At 36.5% G+C, this 23,976-nt stretch overlaps 1 protein-coding gene across 1 annotated transcript; it reads right to left on the reverse strand.

Annotated features, from left to right (window-relative positions):
- Positions 1 to 11,304: 11,304 nt before the first annotated feature.
- Positions 11,305 to 17,849, reverse strand: LOC129804897 (dolichyl-diphosphooligosaccharide--protein glycosyltransferase subunit 2). The gene is made up of 3 exons (XM_055852655.1): positions 17,699 to 17,849; positions 16,816 to 17,390; positions 11,305 to 12,790 (listed from the first exon to the last, which is right to left on the reverse strand). The coding sequence occupies exons 1-3, from the start codon at positions 17,709 to 17,711 to the stop codon at positions 11,474 to 11,476; spliced, it is 1,905 nt and encodes a 634-aa protein (XP_055708630.1). The 5' UTR covers positions 17,712 to 17,849; the 3' UTR covers positions 11,305 to 11,473.
- Between the last annotated feature and the right edge of the window lie 6,127 nt (positions 17,850 to 23,976).

Here is a 23,976-nt window from a genome sequence, read left to right on the forward strand (position 1 = left end):
TCCTTTGGGGCAAATGGAAATTTTTTGAGAAAAAAGAAATTTTTGGAAAGGTATAAAATATACTTGTGCAAAATGTGTTACAGACAAAATTTATAAAAATTGTGAAAAATGTATGAAAGAGAAGATTTCCAAAGACAAAGTTTTTAAAAACAAAAGTTACCGAAGACAAAGATTCCAAAAAAAAAACCGGGGAAAACAAAAGTATAAAAAACAAAATGGAAAAAACCAAGATTCCCGATCCCGAAGGAAATGCACCTCTATAAGCTGATTTAGGATTATCACTAGCTTAATTCTTCGCTGACCAATTTATATTTTTTACTGACCAATTTTAATTTTTTACTGACCAATTTAAATTTTTTACTGGCCACTCTTAATTTTTTACTGCTCTTTTAATTTTTTGCTGACCACATTTCAGTTTTTACTGACCACTTTTAATTTTTTACTGGTCACATTTAATTTTTTATTGTTTACTTTTAATTTTTTACTGACCAATTTTTATTTTCTAGTGACCACTTTTGATTTTCTACTGATCAAATTTTATTTTTTACTGCTCATTTTTAATTTGTTTACTGACCATATTTTATTTTTTACTGGTCACTTTTAATTTTTTGCTGATCACTTTTTATTTTTTACTGACCACTTTTTATTTTTTGCTGATCACTTAATTTTTTACTGACCACTTTTAGTTTTTTACTGACCACTTTTAATTTTTTACCTACCAATTTTGATTTTTTCCTGCTCGTTTTTTATTTTTTACTGACCATATTTTATTTTTCACTGATCACTTTTAATTTTTTACTGACCACTTTTAATTTTTTTGCTGGCCACTTTTTATTTTTTTGCTGACCACTTGTGATTTTCTACTGATCAAATTTTATTTTTTACTGCTCATTTTTTATTTTTTACTGCTCATTTTTAATTTTATACTGACCATATTTTATTTTTCACTGGTCAATTTTAATTTTTTACTGACCTCATTTAATTTTTTGCTGACCATTTTTTATTTTTTACTGCATTTTAATTTTTTACTGACCACTTTTTAATATTTCACTGATCGATACGAATATTTTTACTGATCATTTTTAATTTTTTGCTGACCACTTTATTTTTTACTGCTCATTTTTAATTTTTTACTGCTTTTTTAATTTTTTTTGCTGCTCATTTTTAATTTTTTGATGATCAACTCGAATATTTTTACTGCTCATTTTTAATTTTTTACTGACCATATTTTCTTTTTACTAACCATTTTTAATTTTTTGCTGATTAATTTTTAATTTTTTACTGATCAACTCGAATATATCTACTGATCAATTCGAAGTTTTTACTGACCAAATTTAACTTTTTACTGACAAAATTGAAAATTTTTGCTGATTATTTCGAATTATTTGCTGATCAAATTTGATTTTCTGCTGACCACTTTTGACTTTTTACTGACCATTTGTTTTTTGCCATTGCAAAATAGAAGGTTGAAGGCGTTGAAGGAATCTAGGATATTTTTTGCAAGTCTCCAGCGTTTTGCTATATTAGTAAATTTTTGAGCTCAAAATGACGAATTTTTAAATTCTCATAATGAAAACTAATTTTAATTATTTATTATACTTCCAATTTTTTTAAGCAAATCTGTTTTGGAAAATTAACTACTATACTCAAGCATACTATTTTCCATTATAGTGAAAATTATAAATTCCTTCACAGAAAAAATTTTGAGTTAAGAAAAATTTAAGAAACGTGGTTTTGAATCTAAACTACCAGAATTTAAAACTATTTTCTCTTATAATTAAGAAATTATGTGCTTGAATTTTTCTTATAGAGTATGATAGTGATGATAGTATAAAAGTAAGAATAATTAGTGGATGACTTTCGGCCAATAGGTTGATATAGCAACAATTGAAACACGGATATGACCTTTGGCTTCTTCTCCTTTACTTTCTCGACATTGACGTTTCGGAGGGGTTTTCCTCCTTCATCAGGTATGGAAATGATTGGGAAAGAACTTGTCACAAAGGATTTTGTTACATATACAAGAGAGGTTCTCGGACACATTACTGAATTAATTTGCACATTACCTAATTTTGGCATGCCAAATTCAATGATGATAATAGAAAACTTCGGAAAAACTCGTATCCCCCGCTATAGGGGGTGAAGTTGGGGTTCAAAATTCATAATCTTGACCCTAGCAGATAGAAGGTTGGAAATAGCACCATGGGGTCTTCGGGTGATCCCCCTATATGTTGATTTTGGAAATCTAACTGTGACTTTCATTTTCCCTCCTCCCCTTCTCTTCTCTTAAAAAAAAACGTGTTTTTCGGTTTCGAAAACTACTCATCCGATAGTTTTCATTGTCACATATGTTTTAGACGTTGTCCAGACGGATATTTCGTATATACATACCAATGACCTTGAAACATTTCTTCATGTAATTTTTCAAAGTCAAATGTATTACGCCTCAAATTTTCATCTTTTTCAATCAATTTTATCAAAGTATGATTTTGTAATACTAATTTATTGATTAATTAACAATTTAAGCCACTTTAATGCCGTTACCACGTTTTTGATATTTATATATACAGTGCCCGCACTCTAATACGGATCGGCGTAATCCGGACGAGTTATCGAGGGTTACATTTAAAATAATTTTGAAGTCATGTATGCATGAAAATGTAGCAATTAAAATGAATTATCCTGTGATGTCTTTGTTTAATAAATGAAGTATAATAACATAGAATTCTCTAATTAAGTCTTTTTAATCTTCCTTAAAACTTTTATTCTAATTCTACAAAAAACTTGTATTATATTTTCGAGACGTTGAACAAATTAAAAAAAAACCATCCGGATTACGAAGCGGATTTCTGTCATATTGTCTCCCAATCATCCGGATTACAAAGCGGGCACTGTACTTCAATTCCAAATATTATAAAAATACTTTATGTCTACCAATTTCTGATATTGGGCATTGACTGTTTTCCTGAAGTAAGACATTATGGTAATGAAATTTTTATGAAATTTATGAAATTTAATAAACTTTATGAAACTTACGAAAACTTACTGAATAATGTTTTAATGACTGCTGATTAATAATCTTAAATTTATAACAAGGATTGTAGTTAATAATGATTATTGTATTGAATTTCAAGTAAATAAAAACCTATATAATATCATAAACAAAAAATCCTATTTTATGGAAGGAATATTTTTAAAATTAAATATTTTAAAGTCATACTAGACATCTTTAGAAAAACTACGCAGATCAATCACAAAACGGTAAAAAGTATATTTAAAACATGCACAGTTCAAGCATAAAACGATTAACCCTGTGGTACAAATAGGTCAAGTATAAAATTTGTAAAAAAAAAACGCTAAAAATACGCTCTGCTCAATCATAAAACAGTAAATGCGTTTAAAATCACGCACAACTCCATCGTAAAACGGTGATGTGCTTTAAATCACGCAAAACTCTATCTCAAAACGTTAAATTCGCTTAAAATCTGCACAGCTGAATCACAAAACATTAATATGCTTAAAATCACGCACAATTCCATTATAAAATGAATAATGCGCATAAAATCACCTTAAACGTAAAACGGTAAATGCGCTTAAAATCACACACTGGTGAATCATAAAACGGTAAATGTGCTTAAAATCACGCACAGCTGAATCATGAAACGGTAAATACGCTTAAAATCACGAGCTTGATCATAAAACGGTAAATTCGCTTAAAATCACGCACAGCTGAATGATAAGACGGTAAATGTGCTTAAAATCACGCACATCTTGATCATGAAACGGTAAATACGCTTAAAATTACACACAGATCAATCATAAAACAGTTAAGAATGCGCTTTTTTATGCGCAATCCCAAGCGTTTCGTGATTGATCTGTATGTAATGACAAGTACATTAAAAAGTACCGTTTTATGATTGAGCTGTGCGTGATTGTAATATTTTTAATTAAACCTTTTTAATATTGAGCTATGCATGATTTTAAGCGCATTTACGGTTTTATGATTCAACTGTTCGTGATTTTAAGCGTATTTACCATTTTATGATTCAGCTGTGCGTGATTTTAAGCACATTTACCGTTTTATGATTCAGCAGTGCGTAATTTTAAGCGCATATACCTTTTTATTATTGAGCTATGCATGATTTTAAGCGCATTTACCGTTTTATGATTCAGCTGTGCGTGATTTTAAGCGTATTTACCGTTTTATAATGGTGTTGTGCGTGATTTTAAGCGTATTTACCGTTTTGTCATTGAGCTATGCGTGGTTTTAAGCGCATTCACCGTTTTATGATTCAGTTGTTCGTGATTTTAAGTGTATTTACCGTTTTATAATGGTGTTGTGCGTGATTTCAAGCGCATTTATCGTTTTATGATTCAGCTGTGCGTGATTTTAAGCGCCATTACCGTTTTATGATTCAGCAATGCGTAATCTTATGCGCTCGATAACCAAAAGGTCACAATTAAATTTCGTGGGAATGCTCTATAATCTCTGACACGTAGTGTGATGTCATCATACCGTAAATTCTTTGCTACCAATCTTCTTTTGCCAACACTGTTTCTATTTTCTTAAGTAGTGCGTGTTTTATACTAATTCTGGAGCATTTTCATTAATGTTTGAGGAATTCTATTCAATCCAGCTGAGTTTTTTTACACTTTAAAGTACCAGAGGCTTTATATTGTTTAAACATAGTTTTTGTTTGGTAATTGTTTCAAAATAAGACATTCTTTTACTAAACCTGATGCGAAGCTAGAGAAGTACGAGAAAAAATCCCTAGACTCGTTTTTCTATTTTTACGATTATTCCGGTTGCCGCATAGCTGCAATTCTATTGGAGTGATAGCGACAGAGAAGAAAAAGTAAGATCACACCGATACACATTCGGCTGTTCAATTTTCTTTACTACATAGGTTATGGAAAATTTTATCTGATACATTTTACAATGTTAGGTGAGATTTTTAATAATCTCACCTACTATCTACTTTCGGCTCCACTGTCTATGGGGTTTGAACATATAAAAAAAAAATGCCAGGTATAGTCACCATGTGGTTGAACTCAGAACTGATCATTTCTGTTAGAAAAATCAAGAAAAAGCAGAAGAATTTCCTGTCTAAAACAATTTTGGTGATGGTCATCATGTGGATGGACCTAGAATCCGAACAGTTCTGGAAGAAAAGTCAAGAGAAGCAAAAGAGTGTTCTGTCCAGAACAATTCTGGGGATAGTCATCATGTGGATAAAGAAGATCTGAATTTTAGAAAAATTATGAAAATGTTGTATTATCTTAAAAAATCAGAAATCGCTTTTCGATTCAAAATTGAACTCAGTTACAGTCTGAGAAATTCGTGTTAAATGGTTTTTTTTACTGCCCAATCAATTTTATGTAGCCGCTTTTTGCTGTCTAAATTTCTGGGGAGGTGTTTTGATGTCACCACTGGACATACAGGGCTTTTGCTATGAATGACTCATATATCCGTCAGGACAACGTCGAAAGCATGTGACAATGAAAACTATTTGATGAGTAGTTTTCGAAACCGAAAAACACGTTTTTTAAGAGAAGAGAAGGGGTGGAGGGAAAATGAAAGTCACAGTTAGATTTCCAAAATCAACATATAGGGGGATCACTCGAAGACCCCATGGTTCTATTTCCAACCTTCTGTCTGCTATGGCCAAAATTATAAATTTTGAACCCCAACTTCACCCCCTATAGCGGGGGATACGAGTTTTTTCGAAGTTTTTTACTATCATCATTGAGCCCTCCAATTCCCTTCAGACTTTTCGACTTATGATGACTTATGATATGGGTTGATTTTGAATCCTAAAAAGTCTCAAACTATTGTAATTTCTAAAAAAGGAGTTTCCCTTGATTTCTATCCATTACACCTTTATGGTGAAATTATTCCTTTTTCTGATCAGGTGGAAAACATGGGCATAATCTTCAATGCAACTCTCTAATGGTCTGATCAGGCCATATCTATTTGCCGAAAGATCAACTATTCTCTGTATACCCTTAGAGCTTCCGGGACATCACGCCCTATAACACTCGTTTGATAACACTCCTTTTAATTAACACTCCTTTTTTTAATTACGGAGCAGAGCTATTTTTACGACGGATAGTGACACAATTCTTCGGCTGACGGTTTCCTTTAATGATTGAGTCAAGTATATTTGCGGCATAAACCGCCGGGATCACATCACTCCATACCGAAACGTTTTCATTGGATGTGATTTAACATCCCTTTTGGAAATGAGAGCTGTACTGTTTCTGTTTCATCTATTGATTTCTGGATGTCCCGAGTACCTGCCGAGTCTTCTGGTTAAGGGCGTCACTGCTTTTAATAGTGTCCCGAATGACAGGCGCTCTTCTGCAGCTGCCATTCGAAATTTTTTCCAAGACGAAGCCAAAGGAGCTTAGGAATTTTTCTTTACTTTCTTTTTCTTTTATTTTTCTTTACATTTTCTTTTCATTCGTACCTTAATTTAAACTCCTGAATTTGTTAATTTCTTTTTTTTTCTTTTTTTTTCTTTCACAATTGTAAAAGGGATGATCCTATTTTTGTGAATAAATATATTATTATTATTATTATTAACTTGGCATGCCAAAATTAGGTAATTTGTAAAGTTGCATCAATGAATTCAGTAATGTGTCTGAGAACCCCGAGAACCTCTAAGACAGAAAAAATATGACAGAAAAGAAGTATGACAGAAAAAATATTCTCCAAATGTGTGAATTTATAATTTTATTCTGACTCTCTTGATCGAAGGAAAATATTTTAGAATATTAACATACGTATATGAGAATATTTTATATTTTTGTGCTCTAACCCTTTAACGACGAGACAGTTTTTGCGGACCGAAAATCAGCAATAAAAATGAAACCGATAAACAAAATTAGTAAAAAGGCTTACATCTAACCTTAGAAAATGCATCAGAATCTGAGTCGGTGTATTTCTGACCTCTATGAGCGATAGGGACAAAAATAGCCAAAAAATTTAAGTAAATTTTCTGACAATACCAATGGCAGATAATTTTCACTCTAACGAAAAATATTATGTTTGATATTGTAGTTTCTTTTTCCCAAACGGTTTCGCTTAAAAAAATTGAAAGTATAAAAGAAATTTAAAATTAATTTTCATTATGAGAATATAAAAATTCGTCATTTTTACATTAAAAATTTACTATAATTGCAAATAGCTGGAGACTTGCAAAAAATATTCTAGATTCTTTCAACCTTGTACTTTGCAATTACGTACTAACATAATAAAAAATAACTTTAAGTAGTCAGGAAAAATTATTTTCTTTATGGGACACCGGTGTTCCAATCGTTCTTAAAGGGTTAAAGTGTGACAAACATAATAAACATGTTTTGTAATCTTCTAAAGAGATATTTGTGATCTTTAATTAAGAAAATGTTTATAGTAATCTGAGAACTTTTCCTGTTCTCAAATTACCATAATAATCTTCCCAACTAAAAGGAACCTCACTAAAAATAATTGACGAATACATGTTTATTACGATTATCACAATTAAAAGGACTAATATTACAAAATAATAACATACGTATCGCTCCTTGGAAATTACAAGGAGCCAACTCACTTTTTTGCGATTTTGAGATTTTAATACACTTAGAAAGAGAATTTAATAAATTTTCGGATGATATAAGTCATTAAATTTCGTTATTAGAAAAGTTTTTCAAAATTTTAAACTTTCTGATTGCTTGCGCAATTTCGTTTGAAGTAAAGGGGCACAAAATAGATTTATCGTTCAATTTTTTGTGAAACAAAGGACTAACTCAAGCAAGTTGATCCTTCCTTGTTCTAATTTCAGCAAAATTTGTGGATCATTTAGAATCACAAGGACCTAACTCGTAAAAATACATATTTTAAAAGCTGAAAATTTATATGTTTCGATGTTTATATTAATGCTCATACAAATAGAAAAGAAATAAATTGTTTTTGGTCGGTCATTGAACTGAGATAATTACTTACACAAAGTTAAATCTTTCATGCTGGCTTCTGAAAAATTGCCGAAAGTGAGTTAACCCCTTGTAATTTCCAAAGAGCGATATGGAAATATTCTCTAATGGTTTTTAATAAATTTATTTATTTACTTTATTGAATTATTTTTAATCGGTTACTTTTCCCTTTCCCTTTTACCATGTATTTTTTTTTACTTTTGTATTATCTGTTTGCTTATCCAGTATATAATAATTCTAATAGGAAAATTACACTACAAGAAACCAAATGATATAATTTCTCTAACATTTTCACCATTTTCAGCACTATTTAGAGTGGTTCTAAAAGCTTTACATATTAGATGGGTTTTATTTTTATTCAATTCAATTAAGATTTAAGTGAGAAAGATAAAAATTTTGAGGTATTAGAAAATCAATGGATTACATTATTTTTCTTCCACACTGTAGAGATCGAGCAATTCACAAGATGTACTGTGTGAGTGGTGAGAGTGTTATTTTTTCCTTTCGCACTGCCGTTTGATACTTGCGAGTGTGAGCGAGTAAACTTGAGCGGCGGAATTTGATTTAAGTGTATGTGTTGTCTGTGTGAACTGCGCGCGCCAGAGTATTTTTCTCTCCTCTTTCGATCTCCCGCTTTGAACTCGCAGGAGTGATGGAGAGAAAAAGCATCGCGCGCAGTTAATGTTTCGTTGCATGGTGTGGCTGAAAGGCACGCTGAGACAACTTATTGCATTTTTCTATTGGAGCGACGGAGAAAAATATACATGAGAGGATGAAATGAAATAACATTGGGTGGGAACATTATTCATTCATAAAAACTTATTCTGGACACAAAGTGAAACTGCTGTCATCTACTGCGATTATGACCAAGTAGGTCATTACTTGACTGTTGTTTTTTAGACTGTGGTATTACGTTGTTGAGTACCGCCTATAAGATATTCTTCTCTATTCTGCTTGGTTATAGCCCCATTCGCTAAGACCATTATTGGACTATACCAATGTGGTTTCACTTCAGGCAAATCAACAACAGACCAGATCTTTTCCCTTCGGCTGTCTATAGAGAAAATGAGAGAGCATGACCAAGCGCTTCACCATCTCTTCATCGATTTCAAAGCAGCCTACGATAGCATAGGCAGGGTAAAACTGTATACGAAGCCATGGGAGAATTCGGCATCCCAAACAAATTGATTAGACTGCCTAGGATGACCATGACCGATGTGAGGAGCAAAGAAAAGGCGAACGGATCGCTGTCACGAGAGTTTCGCGTGAACAACGGACTCAGACAGGGGGACGGACTATCGTGCGTCCTCTTTAACCTGACACTGGAGAAAGCGATCCGGGACTCCGGCGTGAGCATGAGGGGGGTCATACTCAATAAGTCCACGCAGCTCTTAGCCTATGCTGACGATATTGATATTATGGGACGCAATCCCAGAGCTGTACAAGAGGCCTTCATCCAGATTGAACATGCGGCACGAATTCTGGGGCTACAGTCCAGACTGTACACACGTGTTTATTAGCTCCCATATATCCTGGAATTGGCAACGAGACTGGGATATTAATTATCGCCCAATTTCAGGTAAATACATTACAAAATGTGCAAGAACTAAATGACAAGACAACCACGTTCGATAGCTGAAGTGGCTGAAGTGATGTCACGATTTACCTTGATGAGAGCAGAGCGGCAGATCTGACTGTGTTCTTTACGGAAACCCGACTGAAAGTCACAAAGGAGTTCATTTATATTCAGATGTTGTGAGATTTGTTCATGTAGTAAAATACATTGAAAAGCTTTCGAGAGGACAGGAAGGAGGTTAATAGGCCTCAAGTCTGAATGAGATTTGGGATTAGAAACTTTGGGAATTGAAACCACAAGAGTCCGCTTCCAAGAATCTGAAAATACCGATCTTTGGGAGATGAGTACTCCGACGGATATCTGGAGCTGTCTGGGAGGTTTTTCGATGGAGGTATTTCGTACTAGAATGAACCACGAACTCGAGTAACTTTTTGGACCACCCAATTGCTACTCTGGTTTGGTAATGAACACCGAATGTCAGTGTAATGTAGGAGTTGGCAGCACTGCCAAATGTCAGTTAGTTGAAATCGTTGAAATGCGTTGCTTGAAGTAAGCCATTCTCTGCGTCTTTGCAAATCATTACAGTCAGATAATATAATGCTCAAGAAACTACTAAATGCGAAGCCGGAAGGAATTCGTTCGAGAGGACGTTCCCAAAGAACCCAGGGAAGATGGTAGGAATAGGAAGCAGTAGACATGGTCCTTAAACGACTGGATGCGTTGAGCCGCTGGAGGGTTGTCGCTTTGAATTGCGGAGAATTACAGAGTCTCAGGGATTCAGCGACTCAATGTTAGTCTCAGTAATCCCGAGGATTTTGCATCAAATTAGCATGTTGATTTTTAACTTCGATTCGACGAGGTTTCAAGCCATCCTGATCCTCACTTCGTCTCTTCCTTACGTCGACAGTGAGCTGGACACTATACAGATGAAGTACGTTCTCACTACAAGATCGATCAAGGTAAAGGAGGTCAATGAGTAGCCGGACGCGAAACTCTACATTACAGTAAGGGCTGGGAACGCTGAGGAACAAAGCTCTCTTCGATTCCCTAGTAGATGAACAATTGCAGTGCAGTTTCTTATTACATTTAATCACATATGAAGCTGTCTCCATTCAGACATCGAGGTTTTTTGCATACTGGAAAGGATTTGATCGTACAAATTGTGAAAATGTTGAATTAAGGATCTTTCCGCAAAAGAGCTGAATGCTCTTACCAACTGATCCATGAGATCCCAACGCTTTCTTCGCTTATCTAAAATGTGGCTATTCGTCTGAAACGTGGGTCTTCAGCAAACCGAATTGTACACTTTTGGTCGTGTTTGAATGAAGGATTCTACTACGGATATTTGACTCCATATGCGTTGAGCACTACCGAGGCTACTAAGCTACCAAGAGGTAATTGTTGTCAAGCAAATACGCCTCAATAGGCTTCAATGTGGGCTGATCATCTGGTTCGCAAGGATGAGGTCGACCCAGCCTAAACACTCTTTAGCGGCAAAGTCTATGCATCAAGGAAACGGAGCCGACCAAGTCTTTAACGGGCTAACGGTTCCTGAATTAGACTAGAAATTAGTTGTAGCCACAACTCTAAAGGAACGCCCGACTCCGTTGTAAAGCAGTCTGACCTGAGTCCGTGCGTTAACTGATTTTGATGTCTATTGGCAGATAAATTAGTGATAAGCCCAGATAAACTTATGGTAGTTGGGATTCTTTACAGGCAACCTAGGAATGCTTGCAACTAAAAAAAAAAACAAAAAATTCCAGTGTTTCACTTCTCTTTATTAATACATCTCCTCGTGTTGTTAATCCAAATGGGGGCAGAGAATGCATTTGTGTGACTCGATTGGGTGTCCGTCCGTTCTCCGGACGCCTGTGAATGTGTCTGAGATGGAATCTTGGAGATTGAGGCACCTTGTTGGCTGCCTGTTCACTTTTCATGCGCACTCCTCTTGGTCGCTACTGATCTCAGGAAGCGATTGCCACAGAGGAAAGTGAACAGAGCCAGCGGCAGAAGGTACCGAATCGTCGTGAACATGTCCAGTTGCAGCCAAAAGACAAAGAAAAGGAATAATATCGCACCCAAGCCCAGATGAAAGCCAATGGCTGAGAGAGAAAGTGGAAAGTTGGAAATGTTGACTTTGAGCCTGATCCAAATCACCAACAAGATCAGTAGAGGAACACAGCAGATTCCAGTGAAGAGATCAGAAACGAAGCGTGCTGGTCGCTTCTCTGGCACCCGGAACTGATGTACAATCTCTTTTTTGGGCTTGTACAGTGACTCATGGGCACTTTCCCTGTCCATGGTGTCCTGAGAGAACTTCAGGTTGATGTCAGCTACATGCCAACGGAAGGAATTTGACAGTGAAGCATCCCCCACAATCAATTCCATAAGATACTTCCCAGACATATGTGAGAAATCTCCACTTCTTGCTCCAACATCCATATCGAATTTGTAGGCTTTGCTGGTATCCTGCTCAGCCACAAAGACAATCTCCTCGCCGGTTTTTCCATTTTCGAACCGTACAAAAGCCTGATGGACAGAAATTGCCTTACCTGTGGTCTCATCTAGCAGAGACACCTTCATCACTACCTTCTGCTGTGAGTCTGCACTAAGTGGTGTGGTTAGTGTCTTGGGAAATTCCACAGATTGCTTCTTTACAGCTGAACTACTGTCGGAATCCCCAACTCCTACCTCCAAACTTCCCACTTTAACTCTCCCCAGAATTTTCAACTCAACACTCTGCTTAAAAGATCCTGCCGTCAAATCAGCCATGTACAGACCTCTAGAAGGCTTTGCTGCCTTCAGATCCAGCCCAAAAACGGTTTTATCCGATCCCTTCAGTGCTAACTTCACATCCTTAACCACCGAAGCGCCACCTTGTTTAGCATTAACCGAAGCGACAACTGTATCAAGGGCCGGAGTCACAGCATTTCCCAGCAAATCCACCACCCGAACGCTCACTTGCAGATCATCCGGCTGCATCTGTCCGTTCCCAATCACTTGCATACAGATTGGAGTAATGGTCTTCTGCTGATTGAGTGTTGTGAGGGCATCAAGGAGCACATGGACTCCCTTGGCCGTCTGCACGGAACGCCTCGAGAGGAAGTAAGTGGCGAACTTTGTGGCCTGGGCAGGCGAGATAGGTTGAGGCTTCTTCTGTGAAGCTGTCAACTTCAGAGCACCACCCAGAACCAGAGCTGTAACACTCAATCCGCCCTCAAACTGGAGCATTCGACCATCAACCTGAAAAGTAGAAGTTTTTCATGATATCTAAAAGTTTGGTCTGATCGTACGATCATAATCAGAGCTACACGCCAAACGGTTAGAGATGGTGATTTGAGGTCTTCGCGGAACCTACCAAGGATTTGGATATCGGGCAAAGTAGCACAACTTGGTGGTGGTTTATTATTATTAATCGTGTCGAGGCCTAAGATCAAGTTTGTCTTGCCTAAAAACGGGCCACGTCAATGTCAAGCGGACTTGCCGACATCAAATCCCCTGTTCCGCATGAAGCAGGGGACAACGGACAAACACAGAAGTGGGATGTGGTTTGGAACACCCCACAGTCACAAACGATGTTACATTCGGAGAATCCCCATCGCCGTCTGTTGTCTCTCGAGCGCGCTACGTCGCTTCTCAAACGATTGGGAGACTTCCATGTCTTCCAGTCTTGGTCACCACCAGGAGGAAGGCCTTCCCTTAATTCGACAAAATCTGGTGGAAAGAATTCCTTCTACAGATTGAGTCTGGCCTGGCCTCCTCTGGAGATTTGTCAAGTGGTTTGACAGAGTGGCAAAAGCTCCTGCGAGACTCCAGCCTGGCTATTCTTTTTTGTGATCATGAGGAAGATGCCTCGGTTAAGAAAGAACCTTGGATATCTCTCTACTGGAGATGATTTGTCTCCTCACCCGTAGTGGAGCAATTCTTGCTAAGGGATAGAGTTTGTCATCGACATGTTGAGTGCATCTTGTCTGTTAAGCATTCCTACCTTGAATTTATTCCCGATCAGTGGTCTTTTGATCCTAAGATCATGCAGTCCCACCTCAACTGGGGTATTCTGTAGTCGTTTCAGTATTTACTGGTGACCTTAAGGGTTACCCGGTTCAAGGTATTTGATCATAGCGATCACTAGCCCTTGTTGGAGTAGTTTGCAGTATGAAACTATCGTCTGTGGCATCAGAAAGGATTATGAAGGAAGACACAGGCCGGCAATTTTTACAACTTCGAACGCAGGCCCCCGGGAAGGGAATCACTCGTCAAGATCGAGTGAGGAACGTAGCTGTTCTTGGGGAGTTACGAGTCGAGGAGTTGTTTCTTTGAGTTGGGAGATCACAACTTCGATGGCATGGGGATGTTTAGCACATGATCGAAGAAAGATTACTCAGAAAAGCTATGCGAGTCATTGTGAGGAGACCTCGACCTCGGGGCAGACCTAGGACAGGGTGACTGAATTAAAATCAATATATTGCCTTGGGATCGACATCTTCCTGAAGTACAGGAGGATCGACAGGTGTGGGCTGCTAACCTGGATGACCTGGGCTCTCGACCCTCGACCCCAAACACGGCATTCAACCCCGTCCGAGGGGTTTAAGTCTTTTTCTGTTTGAGAGGTCGTCGGGGTCGTTGATTATATCGACTGTTGCCGTATCTTCATTCATTTGTGTCAGCTTTTGTTGCAAGAGGTGATGTTTGTGCGTGCGTTGACTTGCATTAAGAGTTTGTAGCAAGAATTGCTACGGGTCTACACCATAACTTGCTGGAGCACCCTCCATCGCTTGCCTCCGGGAGTGAATCCCATTGCCCATTCAAAGAGAGCCACGAATCTGGCGTCCTCCTCGCACCACTGGTGAAGACCGACCAGACCGACAGAGGAGCAGATTCGATTGTGCTTTCGGAATAACTCGTCGAGCACTCACAACCCCATCTAGCGGAACTATTGCGGTATAGTAATTTGAAATTAATCGAAACAGTAATTGGTACCGATTTAGAAGTCTTCGTCAAGACGGGCTTTATCCCTCCAACTCCTCTAGGCTCAACAATCCTACTACAAGTTGTTAAAAAACAAATGCAGATACGACAACGGTTGATGTAACCAAGAAGGTATGAAGAGCAACGGTAACATACTAAAATTTCACGCCGATATAACCGGTGTAACGGACCCCTAGGGGTAGTTTTCCGGACTTACAATGTTCGCTGTATCGGAATTTAAACTAGATCTTTTTATATTAAACCCTCTTCTTACTCTGATAATTCAGAGTTCTCGCCATTTTAAGAACTTTTTTTTTGATCTTTAAGGCGGAGTCTCGCGAATCCAGAGGGATTACCCCATAGCAAAATTCCGCGGAAATTCAAGTGAAAAACTAGCGTCCAAATTGCAATAATCCGCGAATTTTGACACTAAAATTCCAGGAAGTTTTCCATGGATTTTGTAGTCGAAAATTCCATTGGAATCATAGGGTAAGTGTGCCAAATTTCGGCATAGTTGCATGCAAGCGTCAAAATCTCAAGTTTGAAATGTAATATTTTAAATACAAATTGTTTTTTTTAATTCTTTCTTCTGAAAGAGTGTTGCTGCGAACCTTGTAAAGAGTTTACCGTCTTTATTTACTCTAAAATCATTCTTAATACATTTTAAAATGAACAAAAATATAGACATAGCTTTGGTGCCCTATTTCGGCCACCTTCATTCTCATAGTTCCTTGCCCATTGGGAATTCTTCACATGTCTTTTTCACGTCATCTCGTTTGTCGAAGCTACAGTTTTTGTTATTCTTTTGCATTGTATAATCCCTAGAGTACGTAAAATATAAAAGTTCATGGAAATTCGAGAAACAAAAAGGTGGTCGAAATTGCAAGTTGGCCGGAATTTGGCACACTTACCCTAGATCTCCATGGAATTCCAAGTGCGATCCACTGGAATTCCAGAATTAAATTCCGCAGAACTCCACGGAACATTTATATGGAAAATCAAACGTGAATCGTCCGCGAGATAATCTGGATAAATTCTATGGAAAATTCCACTATCTTTCCATAGGGTTTTCCACGGGTTTTTCCCACTATTTTTCTTGAATGTTTAGCAAATAAAATAGTCTTGTGACAACATGGATAATTTGTTTCCCAACCTTCTGCAAACAAATTATAATAAAATTAATTATGCGATACTGCGTTTCGTGTTGATAATAGTGAACTGATTAAATTAAATAAGGTTGTCAACCTAAAATAAGGCAATTTTTATGTCATTTAATGTGTATTTTAGAATCTTTTTTATAAAATAGTTTTTTATTTATCTAAAGTGGTATAATTCGCTATCGCTGATTTAGTAAAATATATTAAAATACTCGTGATATTTGCTATTTCCTCAATATTCTGAAGTTAAAGCATGAGGTGCATGTAACAACAACTTTATTTTTCCTCCATTTAATTTAAGTGGAAAATCCACATAAAATCCACGAACATTTCCATGGAAGTATTCCACAGAAAAATCCTCTATAAATCCATGAATTTTTCCCTGAAATTTATTATGGAAAATTCCAATGGACTTTTTCAAGGAAAATTACTGGAAAAATCCGAGGAATTTTTCGCTTTTTATTCCTATTCCGCTTTCTTTTGCTATGGGATAGTTTCTTTTGTCGAAGTTTGTGTCCGATCAGAGACTATGAAAATTTCTAGGAGCGATTTTTGAAAATTTAAGGTAATATTCCACTCATTATAGTCAGATTTGAACGGGTTTCTATTCTATCTATTGATTCTTGAGCTTCTTTACGGAATTTTTTTATTATTATTTTTGTTTTTTACGTTCAACCTTGTTCATTTTCATTTACGACTTTAACATTTGTTTATTTGAGAATACCTGTTCTTATTGATGCTTAATGGACAAGCATCTGCAGCTATATAACTTTTGAGAGGATGGAAAGTTAAAGGAATCACCGCTATAGTGCTAGACTGTTCTCAAGTGCTTCTGCATTATCGACTTTTACTTATTGCCTTGACTATTTTCCCTATTCTCACCGTGTTCTAAAACCGCCAAATAGTCGTGACAGCAACCAAAAAGTCGATAATGCAGAAACACTTCAGAACAGTAAAGTGCTAAAAATGTTCATGAAGCTGTTATTCTCAATCTCAATTCATAAAAATAAGGTCTGAAAAGAAGCCCGAAGGATGTCTTTGACATCTTTGACCTTGAGACTACCATAAAAATCTTCGACTGAAAACCCCAAGTCCGTAATCTTTAACCGATTTGCTCTATTTTGTAAAATGATTTTGACTTACCTCATCTGCCTGGGCAATTGCATCCTCCACTCGATCCACCAGTAGAAGCCCATTTCCGCCGGTTTCTGCAGCCACTGCGAAAGCATGCCCAAGATTCGACAGGGAATCATCCCTCTTGAGGATGGCCTGAAGATTTTTCACCACGCGCAATTTTGCAGCGTCATCAAGGACGATTCCAGCAGCCTTGGCAGCGAAGAAGTTGAAGTAGACCTCAGGAGCTGTGGCAGCATCCTTGGCCAGAGCTGCCTCGAGGGCTGAGATGACAGTGGAGGCCACTGGAGGACTGCATTTCAGCTCAGCGAAGATACCAATGAGGTAAAAGTTCTTCTCGAACTCATTGAGCTTCGATTCCCCATGGAGGCTTTTGGCGCGGGTGCAGAGGGCTGTTTTCTCAGCTGCTGACAATCGGGAACCGTAGTTGAGGGCTGAGTAGTAGATTGTCTGCAAATCATTGGACTTGACACCCTCCAGGAATACCTTCTGCAGGCGCTCATCTGTGGGACTGAGGTAGCTGTTGGTCGTTCGGTCGGCCAATGAGCACATGGAGTGCATCAGCAGAAGCAGCAAAATGCAATCTGGAAGATCCAGGAAAGGATTGAAAAACAAGAATTTCTGTTGGACGACATTTGAGGTTAAGTGTTCAGACAAGAATTTCTATATACAAATTCCCAATTTAACCAAAAGTTAATGCTTCAGAAGAAACATTTGTAATCTCTATTTGCATTTCATTGCCCAATTCTACCGGAAAATTGCAAAAATAGCGTAAGAAGTAATTATTACCCGGCGAGACACATCACACACCCACCGGCAAAGCTTTCATCCCCGGAAAAACCAAAATATCTGAACAGTTCCTCTGATTAAATTATTTTGTAAAATTTCTTACATGTCTGCCGCATCTCTGGACACTGGAGATCCTTCTTTGGGCAGGAATTTGAGGAGAAATGAGGTAAAAATCGCTGTTTGTGAAAAAATCTCTACAGCTACACACTGACACTCAATCGACACGTCAATGACTATGCGTGCCCTCTGTTAACAGTTACCAGTAACTTTTCGCTGCGATGATTTGTGTCTAAATAAATGAGGCGAAACTTCGCCATTTGAAATTTGAAAAAAAAAATCGTTAAATAGTCTTACATTCGAGATCACTGTGGAGTGGAGCGTATGATCGAGGGGGTTCTCACAAAAAGAAAATAAAGACAATAATGATTTTTATTTTTTAATAGCGAGGAAAACATATTTTAATCACTGTTTTTCCATGTTTCTAAATATCTATATTTAATTTTTATTGTTTTTTGCAAGAGTACCTTTAAGAGCATCAAAGTCATGAGTTCAAGTATTTCGCAAAACATGAAATGGTTCTGCGTAATTTGTATTATTATTTTTATCATTTTAATTTCATTCGGACATTTTTGTGCTCTTGACGGAGTAACACACAACAAACTGGTACAGTAGAGTCTCTCAAATCTGAATCTCTCAAATTCGAACGCCGTTTGTATTCAAAAAGTCAATTGTGAGGTTATGTTAGAAAGTTCGTATTTTTAGGTGAATGAAAATCGCATCTATGTGCTTCTTCTTGAATGTTTACATACATTATTATCGTATAAAATGAAAAGGAAGTATGTTACCACTAAAACTTGCGAGAAAGTACAAGAATTTGATTCAAAGTAAAATTTAATCACACAAATTTCGTTAGTTTTGAAAAAAATCGTTCGAATTTGGGAGGTGAGAAATGTCAAAAATACCCCCCGGGCGTTCGAATTTAGAAGACTCTACTGTAATTAACGGCTCATAACCGGTTAACTACCGGTTCATAACTGATTGGAATCAATTTAGAATTCTCAGAAATTTCAAGACCTTTCCAAAAAACCAAACAATACTCCATTCGTTTGTGAAATACTCTCTTTGGAGCAGTTTAACCCTTTAACGACGAGACACTTTTTACGGACTGAAAATCAACAATAAAAAATAAACTGAGAAACATAATCAATGATAAGTCTTACATCTTGGAAAGTCCTACAGAGTCTGATTCGATGTATTTTGCGCTTCTATGAACGATAGGGACAAAAATAGCCCAAAAATTTAAGTAATTTTCCTGACAATACCAATGAATAATAATTTTTGCTTTAATGAAAAATATTACGTGTGGGTATTGCAGTTTTTATTGCCAAAGGGGATTTGCTTAAAAAATTGGAAGTATAAAAAATAAAAAATCAAATTATGAGTTTGAGAATTTAAAAATTCACCATTTTTGAGCTTAAATATTTACTACATAGCTGGAGATTTACAAAAATATCCTTGATTCCTTCATCCTTCTACCTTGCAATTAAGTACAAACATAAAAAAAAATAAGTTTAGGTAGTCAGGAAAAATTATTTTCTTTATGGGACACCGGTGTTCCAATCGTCCTTAAAGGGTTAAACAATTTACTTTAGTTAGGAAATGTAATTTTATTTTCTAATTTTAACTCTCTAACAGTGTTTTCTTTAATACACGAAAAAAGTTGTAAGAAAGTGTTTTCTAGGATAATTATGATCCAATAAAGTCAAAAATACCATCCATTCTTTTATCTCTTTTAGTTTAGGCGCTAGGTGAGAAAATATAATTTTTTTTGAAACTCTTTTTGCTTCTAAAATTCACATTTTTACTTTTTTGAATTTTTTTCAATGAAATAATACACAAAGGAGAACGACATATCTTACAGTAAAAAATGAATTTATTTTAGTCATATAACTTTAAATAGGTATTTTTTATGGAAATTGGAAATTAGTTTTTTGCACAAATATTTTTTGTTGTTTTTTCTCTGACCTGTCACACGAAACTGGGCATAGCAACTAAACGAAGAGTCAAAATGAGTTCAAACTTTCAAGAGATGTTTGTAAGACTATTATCGAGGACACTATAGCAGTTTTAAATAAATAAAACCTTTATTGTCGCTGTAAATGTGATTTTTGTGAAGACCATCTTGAGACGGTCTTACTTGATAGAGGGTTAAGGTTTTAGTCCACTCCTTCGGACTCGGGTACCACCGTCTGGAACTCAGAATTAGCTGGTCAGTGTTACTCGGCCGGTTCAATACTGTTTTCCAGGCCGATGTCACAGCAATCCTAATTAGGGTTCAGAACCTGGCTAAGTCTGATGTTTCTGGATGGAAGATACGCATATTCTCTATTTAATAATAGATCTAACACTCCATATCAGGAAATAAATCTAGTACTTCGCTAGTGTTATGCCCTAGACACACTTACGACTTAAGCCAAGAGAGTACTTAGTGGAAAATGATGGAAATGTACTTTAATCATTATTTCGAATATAATTACGCTAAGCCGTCTCTCGGCTAATCCTCAGGTCTGTCGAGGCCCTTAGAGTGCCAGAAAATGTTAAAGCGGTCTCACTTGTGATATCGGTCTACATTGGGTGTCTTGGGCAATATGGGTAACAAAGAGGCTGACCATTTTGGAGTAGCAGGAGTGAAGACCGAATTGATCGGTCCTGCATGAAGAAAACTATAATTGGGGAGGGTTTACTGGCTGGCTCAATACACAAAACTCTTAATATCTAATGCTTGGTCAGTAGAATTCAGATAAAAAGATACGGAATTTGACCTAGATCCTTCTGCTCCTTTATTACTCAAACAACGTTCCGAAGATTACTTTGCATACCTGCGGAAGGAGCCAACAATCTCCGAAACATTGTTTAAGTAACAAAGGAAGAGAAGGATTTAGGTCAAAATGTATCTTTTTATGTCAAAACCCTTAATTTAAGAACAATCATAAGAGGAGATGCATAAGGGGCCAAATAAAGGACTGATGCGGTAGGTAAGTTGGCGTGGATAGGACGCATGAGGAAAATAGAGTGGCTGAAGCTGAGGCTGGAACCGAACGAGGAGATGATAATGCATGAGGAGGATTGACACCGCTTGCTGCCCTAATTTGAATTTATCTAAAATTTTTAGTCCAGACACATATAGTGTCAGCCATAGGTTTCTTGACAAATTTATCCTCAAGAAACCAGGTGGAAAAAGTGATAGGAAAAATTTTTTTTTAAGTTTTCTTTGTGCAAATTAATTGCTTGTAATCCATAGATGCTATTTATCTATTTAAAAAAATCATTTTATTACATAACAAAACTAATTGTTTTCCTAAAGATGAGAATTGTCGTCGACCAAAAGCTTCTTGACACAATTATAAAACTTACTCGAAATGGCCAAATATGAGCAACTAATTTCTTTTAATTTTTAATTAAATTAAAGGAAGACTAATCAAAATGATTCATAATATTCCTGTCACATTATTAAATCCCTTTACAATCTATGAGTAGCTCTTTTAATAGATTCTTATTCCGTAAATTCGAAATCAATCTTAAATTTTTCGAATATTAACGATATTATGTTCAAATACAAAGGAACTTACCTGTAAGCCGGGACAGTTTTAGAGAATCGAATTCATGAATACGCCAATTTTGATGGAAAAAATGAGGCGATAATTTTTGGGAGAGAGTGGAAGAAAAGAAGATGTAACCAGCTCCAGGTCTGGTTTTAGAGTGCGGTACTTTATTAATCCCAGATCTGGTGAGCCCGGTTGGGATACAATGCAAAATAATTGTATTACCTCATACAGTGTTGTGCCCAATTTGGTAACACAACACCTCTCCCTTCTTAGGAAGATGCAGAGGGCATCGGAAAAAAAAGTATTACATTTTTTTTTTTACATCATTAGTACCTACTTGGGCTTTTTTTACAATATTGTTATGTTTTTTTTCTGCTCCTTTTTTGTAATTATACATAATTTTAGTATTCTGTATTTATTAATTTTAGTATTACAATTTTCTTAACTAATCAAATAAATTTCAGTTATATTAAACTTTCCTTAATGTTCTTTATTTTATTATTTATTTTATTTTATTTTATTTCCTCATTTCAGTTACAAATAATATCTTCCTTTCAATTTTGTTTTTACTTATCAATTCATGTATTTTTTTGTTGTCAATAAGCCCCTATTTATACCTTCACCAACAATTAAAATTTATGCAAATCGATTAAACGAGAAATAATTATGAAATTTGAGGTGTTCAAAATTGCTCATCGTTCAGCTTTTCATTTCAAATAGTTTCGATCATCGCGAATTTAGAGCATCCCAATGGAGTACCATTTCACACGTACACCTTAAGAATACAAGACTGGCAATCTATGCTATTTTCCTTTACTCTTTATATAGTTTTAAAAGGTTATTGTGGTAAGTCTTCTCCTTGTTATTTATTTTGATAGTAGTGGTCAGGGGAGTAACTATTTTAGTTACGGTGTATGGACCTTTACGACGTTCGAGTAGTTTAGAGCTTTCTCCAATTTTTGGTAGCGATTTGTTAAGAAGCAGGACTTGATCTCCCACTTTGAAGGTCACTGGGTTAGTAGAGTTATCGTAGTAGGTCTTACTCTTTTCTTTTACGATATTCAATCGTTCTGCAGCAATTTTTTGAGAATAGCTTAGTTTTCGTCTTAATTCTGTGACAAAATCATCATAGCAATAATTGGGCTCGACGTGAGGTTGATTGAAAGATGTGATGTCGAATTTTTCGCCAAAAATAATCTCGTGAGGGGTCATATTGTGCGACTGGTGTACAGCGGAATTGTAGGCGGCTACTGCCATCGGTAGAATGGTATCCCAATCCCTTTTACCATTGTTAGTGTAAATTCTAAGGTACTCGCCAATAGTTCTGTTTGATCGCTCAACAGTTCCAGACGTTTGGGGATGGAAAGGGGTTGCAAACTTTTTGTTGATATTTAATAATTTGCAAACATGTTTAAAAGTAGCCGAATTGAAGCAGCCCCCTTGATCACTGCATATCTGGATGGGCGCTCCGAACACGCAAACAAATCGATTTACGAATGTTTCCGCGACGGTATTAGCAGTTTGATCTGTCATAGATTCTGCAACGAGATATTTAGATAACTCGTCTTGAATCACTAATATATATTTGTTCTGTTTGTGTGTTTCGGATAACGGGCCTAAAACATCCATTGTGATACGGAAAAACGGATATGGTGGAGTCGTTGTTAGTTTAAGCGGCATACGGGTGTTACGGGATATTTTATTTTTCTGACACGTCTCGCAACGATTAATGTACCTAGCTACGATTCGACGCATGTTCTTGAAAATATATTTATCCTTAATTCGTAAATGAGTGCCCGTTACCCCTCGATGGCCATATAGTGGGTTTTCGTGAAACTCCATGATGACATCTTGAATTTCTTCGGGATCGTGAAGCCGTTTAACTTGGTTAAAATAGATTGTTATTTGAATATTCGCTGCCTTAAAGACGTAATTTATCATCCTTTTCACGAGTAAATACTCGAATTGTGGGAAAGTTATATTACTTTTACATAATTTTATCTCTCGAATGTTTTGTGCAATGCAGAATTCTTTTAATTCGATAAGGAGACGGAACAGCGATGGGTAAGTTACTTTCGAGATCTGGCCTAGTTTTCCGAATATAAAATGAACTCCACGAACTTCTACCATGTTAAGTTTATATTTTTGTAACTTGCCCAGGGCGTCATCAACTAAAGTTTTATCGAAATTTGGAAAGTCCTCGATCGTGTTATCGCTACAGATAACAAGAAACTGATGGCCTTTTTCTTTCATACCTATGAATTCTTCCTGTTGTTCTGTCACAATATCAGGAACGTCAACTTCTCGAAGCGAAACAAATTTTTCATAATCTTCGTAAGAACTAGGGGAGTCTTCTTCAGGTTTTATTATTTTCTCCAATGCACGAGTTTGAGATCGAGTTACTACATGCGAGTCTAATTCATGTGAGGAAGTGATTGGTACGGTATTAATGTTAGGGTTTTCGCCACAAAAGAGACATTCGAGGTCCAACTTTTCGGAATCTTTGATCGGCAGACGGGAGAGTGCATCAGCATTTGTATTCAACTCGCCTTTTTTATAAACCACTTTAAACGTGAATTCTGACAACTGCAATCTCCAGCGAATGATTCTACTAGAAGGATTTTTCTTATTATAAATCCATTGCAGGGGTTGGTGATCGGAAACTACTGTGAATTCCTTTCCTAACAGATAGACCCGATAATACGTTATGAAAAAGTACACCGCTAGCGCCTCCTTTTCTATAGTTGAATAGTTCTTTTCCGCCTTTTTCAGAACC

The sequence above is a fragment of the Phlebotomus papatasi genome, chromosome 2 (genome assembly GCF_024763615.1).
Source record: "Phlebotomus papatasi isolate M1 chromosome 2, Ppap_2.1, whole genome shotgun sequence".
NCBI classification, from domain to species: domain Eukaryota; kingdom Metazoa; phylum Arthropoda; class Insecta; order Diptera; family Psychodidae; genus Phlebotomus; species Phlebotomus papatasi.